Genomic DNA, 15,000 nt, shown 5'->3' with positions numbered 1-15,000 from the left:
CGCCTCACACTGACCTGTTATAAACATTATGCCTCACACTGACCTGTTATAAACACTTACGCCTCACACTGACCTGTTATAAACACCTACGCTTCACACTGACCTGTTATAAACACTTACGCTTCACACTGACCTGTTATAAACACTTACGCTTCACACTGACCTGTTATAAACACTTACGCCAAACACTGACCTGTTAAAAGCACTTACGCCTTACACTGACCTGTTATAAACACTTACGCCTCACACTGACCTGTTATAAGCACTTACGCTTCACACTGACCTGTTATAAACACTTACGCTTCACACTGACCTGTTATAAACACTTACGCCAAACACTGACCTGTTAAAAGCACTTACGCCTTACACTGACCTGTTATAAGAACTTACGCTTCACACTGACCTGTTATAAGCACTTACGCCTCACACTGACCTGTTATAAACAATTACGCGTCGACCTGACCTTTTATAAACACTTACGCTTTACACTGACCTGTTATAAACACTTGTGCATCACACTGACCTGTTATAAACACTTACGCCTCGACCTGACCTTTTATAAACACTTACGCTTTACACTGACCTGTTATAAACACTTGTGCCTCACACTGACCTGTTATAAGCACTTACGCCTCACACTGACCTGTTATAAGCACCCACTCCTCACACTGACCTGTTATAAGCACTTATGCCTCACACTGACCTGTTATAAACACTTACGCCTCACACTGACCTGTTATAAACACTTACGCCTCACACTGACCTGTTATAAACACCTACGCCTCACGCTGACCTGTTATAAGCACTTATGCCTTACGCTGACCTGTTATAAACATTACGCTTCACACTGACCTGTTATAAACACTTACGCCTCACACTGACCTGTCATAAACACTTACGCCTCACACTGACCTGTCATAAACACTTACGCCTCACACTGACCTGTTATAAACACTTACGCCTCACACTGACCTGTTATAAACATTACGCTTCACACTGACCTGTTATAAACACTTACGCTTCACACTGACCTGTTATAAACACCTACGGCTAACACTGACCTGTTATAAGCACTTATGCCTCACACTGACCTGTTATAAACATTACGCTTCACACTGACCTGTCATAAACACTTACGCCGCACACTGACCTGTTATAAACACCTACGGCTAACACTGACCTGTTATAAGCACTTATGCCTCACACTGACCTGTTATAAACATTACGCTTCACACTGACCTGTCATAAACACTTACGCCTCACACTGACCTGTTAAAAACATTACGCCTCACACTGACCTGTTATAAACACTTACGCCTCACACTGACCTGTTATAAACACTTACGCCTCACACTGACCTGTTATAAACACTTACGCCTCACACTGACCTGTTATAAACACTTACGCCTCACACTGACCTGTTAAACACTTACGCCTCACACTGACCTGTTATAAACACTTACGCCTCACACTGACCTGTTATAAACACTTACGCCTCACACTGACCTGTTATAAACACTTACGCCTCACACTGACCTGTTATAAACACTTACGCCTCACACTGACCTGTTATAAACACTTACGCCGCACACTGACCTGTTATAAACACCTACGGCTAACACTGACCTGTTATAAGCACTTATGCCTCACACTGACCTGTTATAAACATTACGCCTCACACTGACCTGTCATAAACACTTACGCCTCACACTGACCTGTTTAAAACATTACGCCTCACACTGACCTGTTATAAACACTTAAACCTCACACTGACCTGTTATAAACACTTACGCCTCACACTGACCTGTTATAAACACTTACGCCTCACACTGACCTGTTATAAACACTTACGCCTCACACTGACCTGTTATAAACATTATGCCTCACACTGACCTGTTATAAACACTTACGCCTCACACTGACCTGTTATAAACATTATGCCTCACACTGACCTGTTATAAACACTGACCTGTTATAAACACTTACGCCTCACACTGACCTGTTATAAACACTTACGCCTCACACTGACCTGTTATAAACACTTACGCCTCACACTGACCTGTTATAAACATTATGCCTCACACTGACCTGTTATAAACACTGACCTGTTATAAATATGTATAATCAATAAACAATGATGTACACATTTACACTGCAATAGACCTGTTTTTAGATCAATGGATCTGCCTTTACAGTTGGTTTTAGTTCGTTGTTGACATGCACTTGGTCTCACAGTCTGTTTATTTTGTCTGTTTTTACAGTTTAATGGAAAACTTTCAAACTTCAGAAGATGGTCAGAGTCCTGCAGGTTCTAAGAAGGTGAGAAGTTTTATGGTATAACAGGATCAGAAATGATTATTAGGTGTAGATATCAGAAATATCACTCCTCAGACATACTGATGAAACTAATATGGATTGTTGTTTATTCTGATTGCATGCGATCTTGTGTTGTTTCAGGATAAACAGATTGTTAAAGGTAAACACTTCACTGATGTGATTAGTTTTATTGAATCTACTGTAGATCTATAACTGTATGTATAATTTATTTTGGTTTTTTTGGTCCAATCAGAATTGAGCACACCTGCCCCGTTTAACTGTGTAACACTACGCTGTAGTTCCACTCCATCCTTGTCCCCTTATCCTGCCTCTGTGGGTCCTACACTGCCCCCTGCAGGTGAGAACAATGCAAAGCTCCCTGCAGTGTCTTTGTGGCACATGTCCCGTGAAGTGCCACCTCGTTTTCGAAACCATCAGGAGCATAAAATTCTACTGAAACGAGGCCAGTCTCTAGATGGTATTTCACCATTCCTGCACACAGGGGATCAGTCGCATGTAACCACCACACTACACTCAGGTGGGGCAAACAATTATTCTATTTTTTTCTGCTACCATGCACCACTGTGGAGTAATTAACACCAGATACAGGTACTATATCATGACTGTTTTTTTTTTTTTCTAGACCCTAATGTAGATCTCACCTCTTCACCTCCCTTATTGTCTTTATCTTCTTTAACTTATGCAAATTCCACATGCGGCCCTGGACCCGGTGCACCGCTGCTCTCTCAGGGAATGGCTAAGATTGTAATGGACAAAGGCAGGAGCAGGAGGCAGAGTGAGTCCTTAAACAAAACTTCATGGGAATACAATCACAGCAAGCAAGAGGACAATTCAGAACAGGTGGATCCTGGTGTCACTGCAGATGAAGAGAACTCAGAATCAGTCCCCCCTTCCCACTGTGAAACTGCCTTGAATCGGGCAGATGCAGAAAGCATGCAGCAGATCCAAAGACAGGATGACGGCCAGTCTGTGGAGAACAGGGTGGAAGAAGAAGTGGGACCAAAACAAGTGGAAGCTGCTACTGACTGCAAAAAGTTAAATCAGGCAGTACAGCTTCCAACTTTCACTTCAAATCTCGAAGTCTTAATTCCTGACACATGTCATAGAAAGGCAAGTGGGGAAGTGCTGAAGCCTGGAGAAATGTGGGGAACTTCTGTGGAAAGTCAAGTGGGGTGGAAAGTCAGCCATGAAGTATCTCAAACAGTCCAGGCTGAAAAAGGAAGTGGTCTAAAAAAGCAGATAGCTTTAGAGAGTCGAGGGGACGTGCCAAAAGAGGGCAGTAGTGGACATGTAAAAGAAAACCCTCCTGATTGTTTACAAGACACTCAAATGATCGCAACCAAAACAGTAAGAAGAGATCGTGAGAAAGGGGCGAATGAGAGTGAAAGGGATGGATCAGAGCATCAGTCTTCTGGTCATGGAAGCAGTGAAGATGGTACTTGTTCTAACAGCACTTCCAGAACTCAATCGTCATGCACTGAAGTGACCTTACAGAGACTGCTCAATCGAAGTGATCTGGATCCCAGAGTACTTTCTAACACTGGCTGGGGGCAGATTCAGATTAAGCAGAGCATAGCATGGAATTTGGAGGTGGGCAGTAGATCTGAAACAGGTCAGGACTGGACTGGGCGTGCTCAGGTGGATGTAAACAGCCTCAGCTGCCCTTCTTGGTCCAGGGATTTGCAGGGCCATGTGAAGGGGTCCAGAAGCCATGGGACAGGGAATACATGGGGGCAAAGTGAGGAGAGAATAGAGAGTAAACAGGGGGCTTTATTGACAGGGAGAGACAACAGCTGGGTTGAGGCTATCAAAGATGAGCAGGAAGATAGTTGGCATGGGAATAGAAAAGAAGCTCTGCAACAGAGAGAACAGGACAGGGGCAGTTGGGGCCTGGGTAACACTCAGTGGGGAGAAAACAAGGGTAGAGCTGAACAAGGTGAGAGATCATGGGCTGACTCTGAGGATGAGGGACAGAACAAACAGCAGCAGGTGTGGGGGGACAATCGCCACCCGCAACATACACCTAACAATCACATGGCACTGCAAAGCTCAAATCAGCAGCACCTGCAGCACTCACACTCCCAGCTAACACCACCAAACAGCTCGCAGGAGTCCAAGGATCCACCCACGGGCCCGTTGGCCCTGAACCAAAACTCGGGATGGAAGCCTGGTCCCATCCCACACACATCTTCAGCCATTGAGCCAAGTGGTTGGGAAGAGCCCTCACCCCAGTCCATAAGCAGGAAGATGGAGATTGATGATGGTACATCAGCCTGGGGTGACCCTACTCACTATGACCACAGGAGCGTTAACATGTGGGACAAGAGCAACCTGCAGCAGAGGAGTGAGCCATCTCAACAACATCATGAGTCCATGTCTGCCACCACTGTGACCAGCAGAGACAAAAATGCAGGTGAAGTGAACTGAATGTCGTATGAAAGGATGCACAGATGTGAGAAAAATGTGGGTCAATGTTGCACCAATCTTTTATACTTGTAATCATGATCTTCATCACTTTTAACTTCTTTCCTTCAACATCTTCAGCATGGGAACGCAGTGCTGGTGCTTCTGAACAGTTCATGAACACTAGCGCAGCAGGCTGGGGGAAGGCCTTTGATGCTCCCTCAAGCTGGAGAGATCCAGAAGAATCTGGGAAAGGGACAGTATGGAGCAGTTCCCCTTCCAATTCATCCAAAACTGGTAAGAATGGCTTTGTATTTCCTGGCCAGATGTACCAAACCCTGCTTCCTGTGATGGTCTCTAGCCAACCCTAAAAATGTAAAGGGATGTAAGTCATTCGTTTTAGGACCAACCCTAATTGTGATCTACCACCACTGATCATCTAAGGTCTAAGCCAACTCTAGTTTGGGTTCTGATGAAAGATCAGTGTGAAGTGGTTTTGGTGAAGTTTTCCCAATATTCGTGGTTGATCACTGAATTTCGTGATTTTAATTCCCACTTTGCTCTTAAAGATCTTCCACTACATGTATTTCCTGTACAGTATAAAACATTAGTAAGGCAGTACCCTGAAGAACTCATGTTTTTCCATGAGGTGGACACGGCACTTGTTTAGACTACACCTTGTATCTGGATCTCCAGTTACAGACTGAAATTTTCACAAATTTATCTTTCCACAGGTCCAAAGACTATGCAAGATGGCTGGAGTGATGAAGGATTAAAAACTTCACACCATTCCAGCTGGGAGGAGGAAGATAGTGGTTCTGGAATGTGGGGCAACAGGTCTCAAGACAACACGTCCTCCTTTTCCTCTGGAGGTTGGAACCACGGTGGCAGAAGAACTGGAGGAAAGGTATGTAGGTGTCTTGCATTCTAGCTGATTTTGTCTACAATCGGATTTTCAGAATTGTCCTGTTTTCCTTCAGGCTCCTCTAAAAGGAAACGGGGCGAGTTCCTGGACAGGTTCGGTATCTCGGCAGATGTCAAACATGGCAATCACGGTAACTCATAACTGAGTGATGATATGGCATCAAAGTTTCATTGTAATTTACTGAATGTAAAGTGTGCATAGGAATCAGACTGAAGAACCTGCAACACACATGTGCATCATGTAACATCACAGTGATCTGCTCAGTGTACAGCATGTAGCTAACATGGCTATCACATACTGGTTTGGATCAGGATGAAGAGGCTCTCTCAGCACCAGACAGGAACAGGAGAGGGATAAACGACTATAATGGGGAGATGAGGAGAGGAGGAAGAGGTGGAGGAAGCTTTCGCTCTCACAGCTTGAAGGAGCCAGGAACAGTAAGACCTTATAATAAAACATTGTGTGTGTGTGTGTGTGTGTATCAGGGCTGCAGCTATTGATTATTTTATTCATCACGTGTTCTACGGATTATTCTATCCATTAATCTGGTAATCATCTGGTAAGAAGTATTTTCTCGTTATTAAAGATCAATATTAAATATACGAGAGAAAATAAGACGTGTCTCTGAACGTCATTTGTGTCCTTTTTAGAAAAATTTAAATTTTTATTGCTGAAAGTGCACAAAAGAATATCTATAAAAACTAAACCCATTTAGTGCATTTCATTTCCATATTAAAACAGAATGCAAATACAAATGTACAAATATTAAATATAAAAATAGAAAATAGAAAAATCATAAATAAAAATATATAAATCAAATTTAAATGACTGTAAAAACGGTAAACACACTGGACAGTGTTTTCTTTATGTTTTAGTTTGAAATGATCCCAGACTTTGGAACCGTTCTGGCTTTTTCTTTAACCTGAATCTCGTCCTCTTCCCTCACCGTTTTTTCTCCATTCCTCCATTTTCATTCTGCAGCATCTTCTGTGTTCCCTGTCCAGAGCGCTCCAGAGTTTAGTGGGTGGTGTGTCAGTAATAACGGCCCGTGGGGAAACAGTTCCTTTTGTAGTTAAATGGACTAAACAAAGTATCAAAATATAAAGTAATTTGCCTCAATGCATTTTTGTGTTTAAATTACTTGAGTATTTGTTTCAGTTCTAACACAGCGGGGAAAATAAGTATTTGACACATCAGCATTTTTATCAGTAAGGGGTTTCTAAGTGGGCTATTGACAAAATTTCCAACAGATGTCACCATCAAGCCAAATATTGAATTCATACAAAGAAATCAGAACATTTAAGTCTACAAGTTATAATAAATAAAGTGAAATGACAGAGGGAATAAGTATTGAACACATGAAGAAAACAAGGTGCAAAATGGCATAGAAATCCAAGAGATCAGCTGAAATCTGTCAGTATTGAGAGAGAAACACTGCCCCCTATCAGTACTAATTGATATCAGCTGCTTTAGTCCTAATTGATGGCCCTAAAGGCTTCTAATTACCCAGGAGGCACACAGGAAAGACTTCATGATGGGTAAAAGCAAAGAACTCTCTCAAGATCTTCGTAATCTTATCGTTGTAAAGTATTTTGATGGGAATGGTGATAGGCGCATTTCCAGCAATGCACTGAAGCGCCATGGCATCCATGCACGCTCACCACGCAAGACTCCATTGCTGAACAAAAAGCATGTTGAGGCTCGGTTAAAGTTTGTGAAAGAGCATTTGGAGAAGCCTGTGGATTATTGGGAGACTATAGTATGGTCAGATGAAAGCAAAATTAAACTTTTTGGCAGTCATTCTACACACCATGTTTGGAGAAGAAATGGCACTGCCCACCACCCCAAGAACACCATACCAACTGTTAAGTTTGGGGGTGGAAGCATCATGGTTTGAGGCTGCTTTTCAGCAAGGGGTACTGGCAGACTTTATATTATTGAAGGCAGGATGAATGGAGAAATGTACTGGAACATTCTGGATAAAAATCTGCTTCCATCTACCAGAAAGCTGAAAATGAAAAGAGGGTGGACCTTTCAGCAAGACAACGATCCCAAACACAAGACCAAGGAAACAATGAAGTGGTTTCAAAGAAAGAAAATCAAGTTGTTTGAATGGCCCAGTCAATCACCTGACCTAAATCCCATCGAAAATCTCTGGAGAGAACTGAAGATCAAAGTTCATAAAAGAGGCCCAAGGAACCGTCAAGATTTAAAGAGCATTTGTGTGGAAGAATGGGTCAGAATCACTCCTGAACAATGCAGACGACTGGTCCCTCCATACAAGAGACGTCTAGACGCTGTAATCACCAACAAAGGCTTTTCTACAAAGTATTAAATAAAGTGTGTTCAATACTTATTCCCTCTGTCATTTCACTTTATTTATTATGACTCAACTTGTAGACTTAAATGTTCTGATTTCTTTGTATGAATTTAATATTTGGCTTGATGCTACATTTGGTGGAAATTGTGTCAATAGCTGATAAAAATGCTGATGTGTCAAATACTTATTTTCCCCGCTGTATGTATATATATATATATATAGTGTAAATTAATTGTTTGTAAATATACAATATACCATTTTGGTTAACATGCCACAGCAGTAGTGTAAAATCTATCAGAACAGTTGTGTGACACTGTCGGTGCTTTACAGTGGAAATTCTGATGTAAATTAATATTATGAAATTGCTTGTTTATAGACTGGTGTGTTTAACACCAGTGCACATTTAAGAGGAGTGCAGCAGCCGGGTGTGCATCACATAAATCCTTCCCCTGGAGTACGAGCACAAGTGCCTCAGCAGTTCCTCCCACCTCAGGTAGGTTTATGGTGTTGAATGACAATGTTAAATGATGGTGTTAAGTAATGTAAATGATGGTGGTGTTAAATAATGGTGTTAAATGACTGAATGATGGTGTTGATTGATGGTGTTAAATGATGGTGGTGGTAAATAATAGTGTTGAATAATGTTAATGATGTTGTTGAATGATGGTGTTGAGAATCGCAATATATACCATATTTTTTCCTACGTTTTGAACTCTGCGGCTTAAACAATGAAGCGACTTATTTATGAATTTATCCTGGGTTTTTCCCGGTTTCACAAACTTCAAGCCAAAAAACTGAACCAAATAACATTAGACCAATGAAATTTCCGAACGGAAACGAAAAAACGCACCTCACCTGTGTTCTGAGCTGCACGGCATCGGGAGAAAAACTTCCACCGGTGGCACACGACGATGACAAAAGATAAACTCCCCAGAGAAATACAGTGGTACTTTGACCTACGAGTGCATTGATGTACGAGTTTTCCGAGGTACGGGCGGTCACTCGGTCGATTTTTTTGCTTTGTTACGTGAGAAAAAAATTGAGGTACGAGTTCGAGACACCGCTGCTAGATGGCGACTCGAAGCCAGAAATTGAAGATTGTGACGAAAATTCAAATAAGCAAAGAAGAAAAAGTTACAATTTTAAAGTTTATGGATACGTAGTGTACAGTAGTGATAGTAAAAAACGAGTTTTCCCTCCGCCTCCGCTTATCGCCTCTACCCCCCTCCACACACACACACACACACACACACACACACACACACACACACACAAAACCCACCGGCGTTTTCGTTAGCTCAAGTCGTCTCATCTCCAAGGTAAATACACTGAATAAAACCTTATTATATCAAATACATTTTTTTTTTACAAGATTTGTTATTTAGAAATGTATTTTCCAATTCAATAACATGAATCATAAAAACGGGGTCATTTTGAGGTTTGGAGCGGATTAATGCCATTTTAAGTATTTTTAATATGGAAAACTGATTTCATGTGCGAGCAAATTGAGATACGAGCTCGTCCACGGAACCAATTAAACTCGTAGGTCAAGGTACCACTGTAGTTGTGAAAGGAAGGAGGAAGACAGTGAACAATGACTTTCTTGGTGGGCTACTGTTTAGATACAAGCCGTTGTAGGGTGTTGAGTCTGTGTGAAGGGAGAGCTCACTAACTCCAGTTACAATAGAAATCATATAAGCACAGACAGGTTTCCAAAACTCGTGCTTTTTTATTTTTTTTGGCAACACCGTTACGGGTTAGTCAAAGAAACTTAGAAATGAGCATCAGAAAATAATAAGGACATATTCCTCAGTCTCCACACGCACACGCAGTAATACCGGAAAAAATGCAGTGGCATGCCGTATTTCCAAAATACCCTCTGCTCCTAATAGAAGCGCAACATATTGCATTTAGTGTCTTTCATTAAAGCCTGTGTAAAGTTCATTAGTTTAAGTGTAGACACCTGCGGCTTATAGACAGGTGCAGCTTATTTATGTTCAAAATAAAAATCTTTGTCAAATTCTTATATAAGGGTGCGCTTTATAGTCCGGAAATTATGGTGTGTGTGTATATATATATATATATATATATACACAGTGGGTACGGAAAGTATTCAGACCCCCTTAAATTTTTCACTCTTTGTTATATTGCAGCCATTTGCTAAAATCATTTAGGGTTATTCTTCTTCCTCATGAATGTACACACAGCTCCCCATATTGACAGAAAAACACAGAATTGTTGACATTGTTGCAGATTTATTAAAAAAGAAAAACTGAAATATCACATGGTCCTAAGTATTCAGACCCTTTGCTGTGACACTCATATATTTAACTCAGGTGCTCTCCATTTCTTCTGATCATCCTTGAGATGGTTCTACACCTTCATTTGAGTCCAGCTGTGTTTGATTATACTGATTGGACTTGATTAGGAAAGCCACACACCTGTCTATATAAGACCTTCCAGATCACAATGCATGTCAGAGCAAATGAGAATCATGAGGTCAAAGGAACAGCCTGAAGAGCTCAGAGACAGAATTGTGGCAGGGCACAGATCTGGCCAAGGTTACAAAAAGATTTCTGCTGCACTTAAGGTTCCTAAGAGCACAGTGGCCTCCATAATCCTCAAATGGAAGACGTTTGGGACGACCAGAACCCTTCCTAGAGCTGGCCGACCGGCCAAACTGAGCTATCGGGGGAGAAGAGCCTTGGTGAGAGAGGTAAAGAAGAACCCAAAGATCCCTGTGGCTGAGCTCCAGAGATGCAGTCAGGAGATGGGAGAAAGTTGTAGAAAGTCAACCATCACTGCAGCCCTTCACCAGTCGGGGCTTTATGGCAGAGTGGCCCGATGGAAGCCTCTCCTCAGTGTAAGACACATGAAAGCCCGCATGGAGTTTGCTAAAAAACACCTGAAGGACTCCAAGATGGTGAGAAATAAGATTCTCTGGTCTGATGAGACCAAAATAGAACTTTTTGGCCTTAATTCTAAGCGGTATGTGTGGAGAAAACCAGGCACTGCTCATCACCTGTCCAATACAGTCCCAACAGTGAAGCATGGTGGTGGCAGCATCATGCTGTGGGGACAGGACGACTGGTTGCAATCGAGGGAAAGATGAATGCGGCCAAGTACAGGGATATCCTGGACGAAAAGCTTCTCCAGAGTGCTCTGGACCTCAGACTGGGCCGAAGGTTTACCTTCCAACAAGACAATGACCCTAAGCACACAGCTACAATAACGAAGGAGTGGCTTCACAACAACTCCGTGACTGTTCTTGAATGGCCCAGCCAGAGCCCTGACTTAAACCCAATTGAGCATCTCTGGAGAGACCTAAAAATAGCTGTACACCAACGTTTACCGTCCAACCTGACAGAACTGGAGAGGATCTGCAAGGAGGAATGGCAGAGGATCCCCAAATCCAGGTGTGAAAGACTTGTTGCATCTTTCCCAAAAAGACTCCTGGCTGTATTAGATCAAAAGGGGGCTTCTACTAAATACTGAGCAAAGGGTCTGAATACTTAGGACCATGTGATATTTCAGTTTTTCTTTTTTAATAAATCTGCAACAATGTCAACAATTCTGTGTTTTTCTGTCAGTATGGGGAGCCGTGTGTACATTCATGAGGAAGAAGAATGAACCCAAATTATTTTAGCAAATGGCTGCAATATAACAAAGAGTGAAAAATGTAAGGGGGTCTGAATACTTTCCGTACCCACTGTATATGTCGAAATATATTTAATGTTGTAAGGGGAGATGTTCTAGAATGTTCAGAGTGATTGTAGAATGTTCAAGAATGTTGATTAATGGTAATGGTGGTGTTGAATGATGGTGTTGAGAAATGTTAATGATGGTGTGTTCCTGAAACAATGTGTGTTATTGTTTGTACAGGTTTCAGGGTCTGTTGTGAATCCGATGTTCCCCACACACTCGTCCCCTCAGCACTTGGCCCTGCTCGGAGGTCTACACCCCCACATGCAGCAGGTCCAGCTGGTAAACAGATTCTCTACTCTGTGCTGTGACTGAATGTTAACTGATGACAAATAAATAAATGTTGCCTTTCGTGCTCTTGTTCTCAGGCGTATCAGCTTCTGCTCCAGCAGCAGCAGCAGCAACATCATTTCCTTTCTCACAGGAAGTTTCCCCATCATCTTCCTCCTCCCCCTCCTCCTCCTCTTCCTCCTCTTCCTCTGCTTCAGCATCAGGACCCTCAGCAGGTAGTGAAGATTAATGTAACTTCATTAAACAAGTGTAGACATGAGAAATACAGACCAGACATACACATCTCTCTCCCCCCCCCGTATGTAGATTGGTCGTATTATGGCAGTTCTTCAGCAACTCCCTAAAAGCCCCACCTCTTTCCCAGGTGAGTTGGAGTGCAGGATCCCACACTCAGCCCCATTAATAAACCAGTTTACTCAGCAGTTAATAAGTATTTGAACACTGCTATTTTGCAAGTTCTCCCACTTAGAAATCATGGAGGGGTCTGAAATTGTCATCGTAGGTGCATGTCCACTGTGAGAGACATAATCTAAAAAAAAAAATCCAGAACTCACAATGTATGATTTTTTAACTATTTATTTGTATGATGCAGCTGCAAATAAGTATTTAAACACCTGAGAAAGTCAATGTTAATATTTGGTACAGGAGCCTTTGTTTGCAATTACAGAGGTCAAACGTTTCCTGTAGTTTTTCACCAGGTTTGCACACACTGCAGGAGGGATTTTAGCCCACTCCTCCACACAGATCTTCTCTAGATCAGTCAGGTTTCTGGCCTGTCGCTGAGAAACACGGAGTTTGAGCTCCCGCCAAAGATTCTCTATTGGGTTTAGGTCTGGAGACTGGCTAGGCCACGCCAGAACCTTGATATGCTTCTTACAGAGCCACTCCTTGGTTATCCTGGCTGTGTGCTTCGGGTCATTGTCATGTTGGAAGACCCAGCCTCGACCCATCTTCAATGCTCTAACTGAGGGAAGGAGGTTGTTCCTCAAAATCTCGCAATACATGGCCCCGGTCATCCTCTCCTTAATACAGTGCAGTCGCCCTGTCCTATGTGCAGAAAAACACCCCCAAAGCATGATGCTACCACCCCCATGCTTCACAGTAGGGATGGTGTTCTTGGGATGGTACTCATCATTCTTCTTCCTTAAAAACAGGTTTAGTGGAATTATGACTCAAAAGTTCTATTTTGGTCTCATCTGACCACATGACTTTCTCCCATGACTCCTCTGGATCATCCAAATGGTCATTGGCAAACTTAAGACGTGCCTGGACATGTGCTGGTTTAAGCAGGGGAACCTTCCGTGCCATGCATGATTTCAAACCATGACGTCTTAGTGTATTACCAACAGTAACCTTGGAAACGGTGGTCCCAGCTCTTTTCAGGTCATTGACCAGCTCCTCCCATGTAGTTCTGGGTTGATTTCTCACCTTCCTTAGGATCATTGAGACCCCACGAGGTGAGATCTTGCATGGAGCCCCAGTCCGAGGGAGATTGACAGTCACGTTTAGCTTCTTCCATTTTCTAATGATTGCTCCAACAGTGGACCTTTTTTCACCAAGCTGCTTGGCAATTTCCCCGTAGCCCTTTCCAGCCTTGTGGAGGTGTACAATTTTGTCTCTAGTGTCTTTGGACAGCTCTTTGGTCTTGGCCATGTTAGTAGTTGGATTCTTACTGATTGTATGGGGTGGACAGGTGTCTTTATGCAGCTAACGACCTCAAACAGGTGCATCTAATTTAGGATAATAAATGTAGTGGAGGTGGACATTTTAAAGGCAGACTAACAGGTCTTTGAGGGTCAGAATTCTAGCTGATAGACAGGTGTTCAAATACTTATTTGCAGCTGTATCATACAAATAAATAGTTACAAAATCATATATTGTGATTTCTGGATTTTTTTTTTAGATTATGTCTCTCGCACCTACGATGACAATTTCAGACCCCTCCATGATTTCTAAGTGGGAGAACTTGCAAAATAGCAGCGTGTTCAAATACTTATTTTCCTCACTGTATATATATATATATATATACACAGTGGGAACCCACTGATCTCCCCCTCGGTTACCTCGACAACGCTATTAAGTTTTTGAACGTTTTTGAAGTGGAACCGCCAAATTCTCTCTTTGTCTAAGCATTTTTTTTCGGTAAAAAACCCTTCAAAAACACGTGCATGCACATTCTTATTTATTAACGCACATCATGTACATAAAGAAATTTCAAGCACGTTAATATACTGCCGCCATGTTGATTTTCGTTTATCTCGATCATCGGTTACCTCGATGCTTTTTGGCGACCCCCTAGGACATCGACATAACCGGGTTCCACTGTATATAATATGAAGTCAAAATATATTTAATGTTGTTCGCAAACATTCACATAGAACTAAAAGATGTTCAGACAGGAAGTGGTAACTGATTTCTATCCTCTGTTCCTCTGGCAGGTTTTGTATCAGGGGTGGAGCCTGAGTCAGTGATTAGTGGAGTAAAAGAACTAGGAGGAGCTCAACCTCAGTTTAAATGGATGATGGAGGCAGGACATCCACTTTGCCCTTCCCCTCCTGATTCCATAATGCTCAAGAATGGTATGACGCACACACACACACACACACACACACACACACACACACACACAGACACACACACACACACGCTGACTACTACTGTTTGTGTGTGTGTGTGTGTGTGTGTGTGTGCGTGCGTGCGTGCAGGTGTCCTCCCAGGCCAAGTGAAGCTCAGAGGTGACTCCTCATACCCCCACTATGATATGGTGGGAGTGGATAATGTGGGCGTGGCCTCACCAGGTCTGATTGACAGTTGGTATAGAATCCCTGGTGGTAAAATAGGCTCCACTCCAAACACCCCCAGCTGGCCACCAGGTATAAAACACACAAACAGTTATCAACCAGGAGGTTTTCACTCAGCTGCAGTCATGTCTGACAGAGTGTGTGTGTGTGTGTGTGTCAGAGTTTCAGCCTGGTGTTCCTTGGAAAGGTGTTCAGAGCCCGGAGCCTGAACTAAACCCCTA

General features: G+C 42.6%; 1 protein-coding gene and 1 long non-coding RNA gene across 5 annotated transcripts in view; one reads left to right on the top strand and one right to left on the bottom strand.

Annotated features, from left to right (window-relative positions):
• Positions 1 to 15,000, top strand: part of tnrc6bb.1 (trinucleotide repeat containing adaptor 6Bb.1) — a 36,851-nt gene that overhangs the window by 1,465 nt on the left and 20,386 nt on the right. For all 4 annotated transcript variants that reach the window (XM_083544155.1, XM_083544153.1, XM_083544156.1 and 1 more), the window contains 15 exons: positions 2,262 to 2,319; positions 2,458 to 2,476; positions 2,570 to 2,854; positions 2,960 to 4,750; positions 4,882 to 5,037; positions 5,475 to 5,647; positions 5,721 to 5,795; positions 5,977 to 6,102; positions 8,362 to 8,478; positions 11,868 to 11,969; positions 12,056 to 12,193; positions 12,285 to 12,342; positions 14,417 to 14,557; positions 14,684 to 14,851; positions 14,940 to 15,000. The exon at positions 14,940 to 15,000 is cut by the window's right edge and continues 65 nt beyond it. In XM_083544155.1, the coding sequence (XP_083400281.1) occupies positions 2,266 to 2,319; positions 2,458 to 2,476; positions 2,570 to 2,854; positions 2,960 to 4,750; positions 4,882 to 5,037; positions 5,475 to 5,647; positions 5,721 to 5,795; positions 5,977 to 6,102; positions 8,362 to 8,478; positions 11,868 to 11,969; positions 12,056 to 12,193; positions 12,285 to 12,342; positions 14,417 to 14,557; positions 14,684 to 14,851; positions 14,940 to 15,000 (3,464 nt within the window). In that variant the 5' untranslated portion in view covers positions 2,262 to 2,265. The remainder of the gene's footprint in view (positions 1 to 2,261; positions 2,320 to 2,457; positions 2,477 to 2,569; positions 2,855 to 2,959; positions 4,751 to 4,881; positions 5,038 to 5,474; positions 5,648 to 5,720; positions 5,796 to 5,976; positions 6,103 to 8,361; positions 8,479 to 11,867; positions 11,970 to 12,055; positions 12,194 to 12,284; positions 12,343 to 14,416; positions 14,558 to 14,683; positions 14,852 to 14,939) is intronic.
• LOC310727567 lies at positions 6,255 to 7,923 on the bottom strand. The gene is made up of 2 exons (XR_014534044.1): positions 7,638 to 7,923; positions 6,255 to 6,884 (listed from the first exon to the last, which is right to left on the bottom strand). It is a non-coding gene; the product is annotated as an uncharacterized lncRNA (long non-coding RNA).

Source organism: Silurus aristotelis (assembly GCF_946808225.1).
Source record: "Silurus aristotelis genome assembly, chromosome: 6".
Taxonomy (NCBI): Eukaryota; Metazoa; Chordata; class Actinopteri; order Siluriformes; family Siluridae; genus Silurus; species Silurus aristotelis.
Note: the sequence above shows the minus strand (reverse complement) of the source record. Positions and strands in the feature narration are given on the sequence as shown.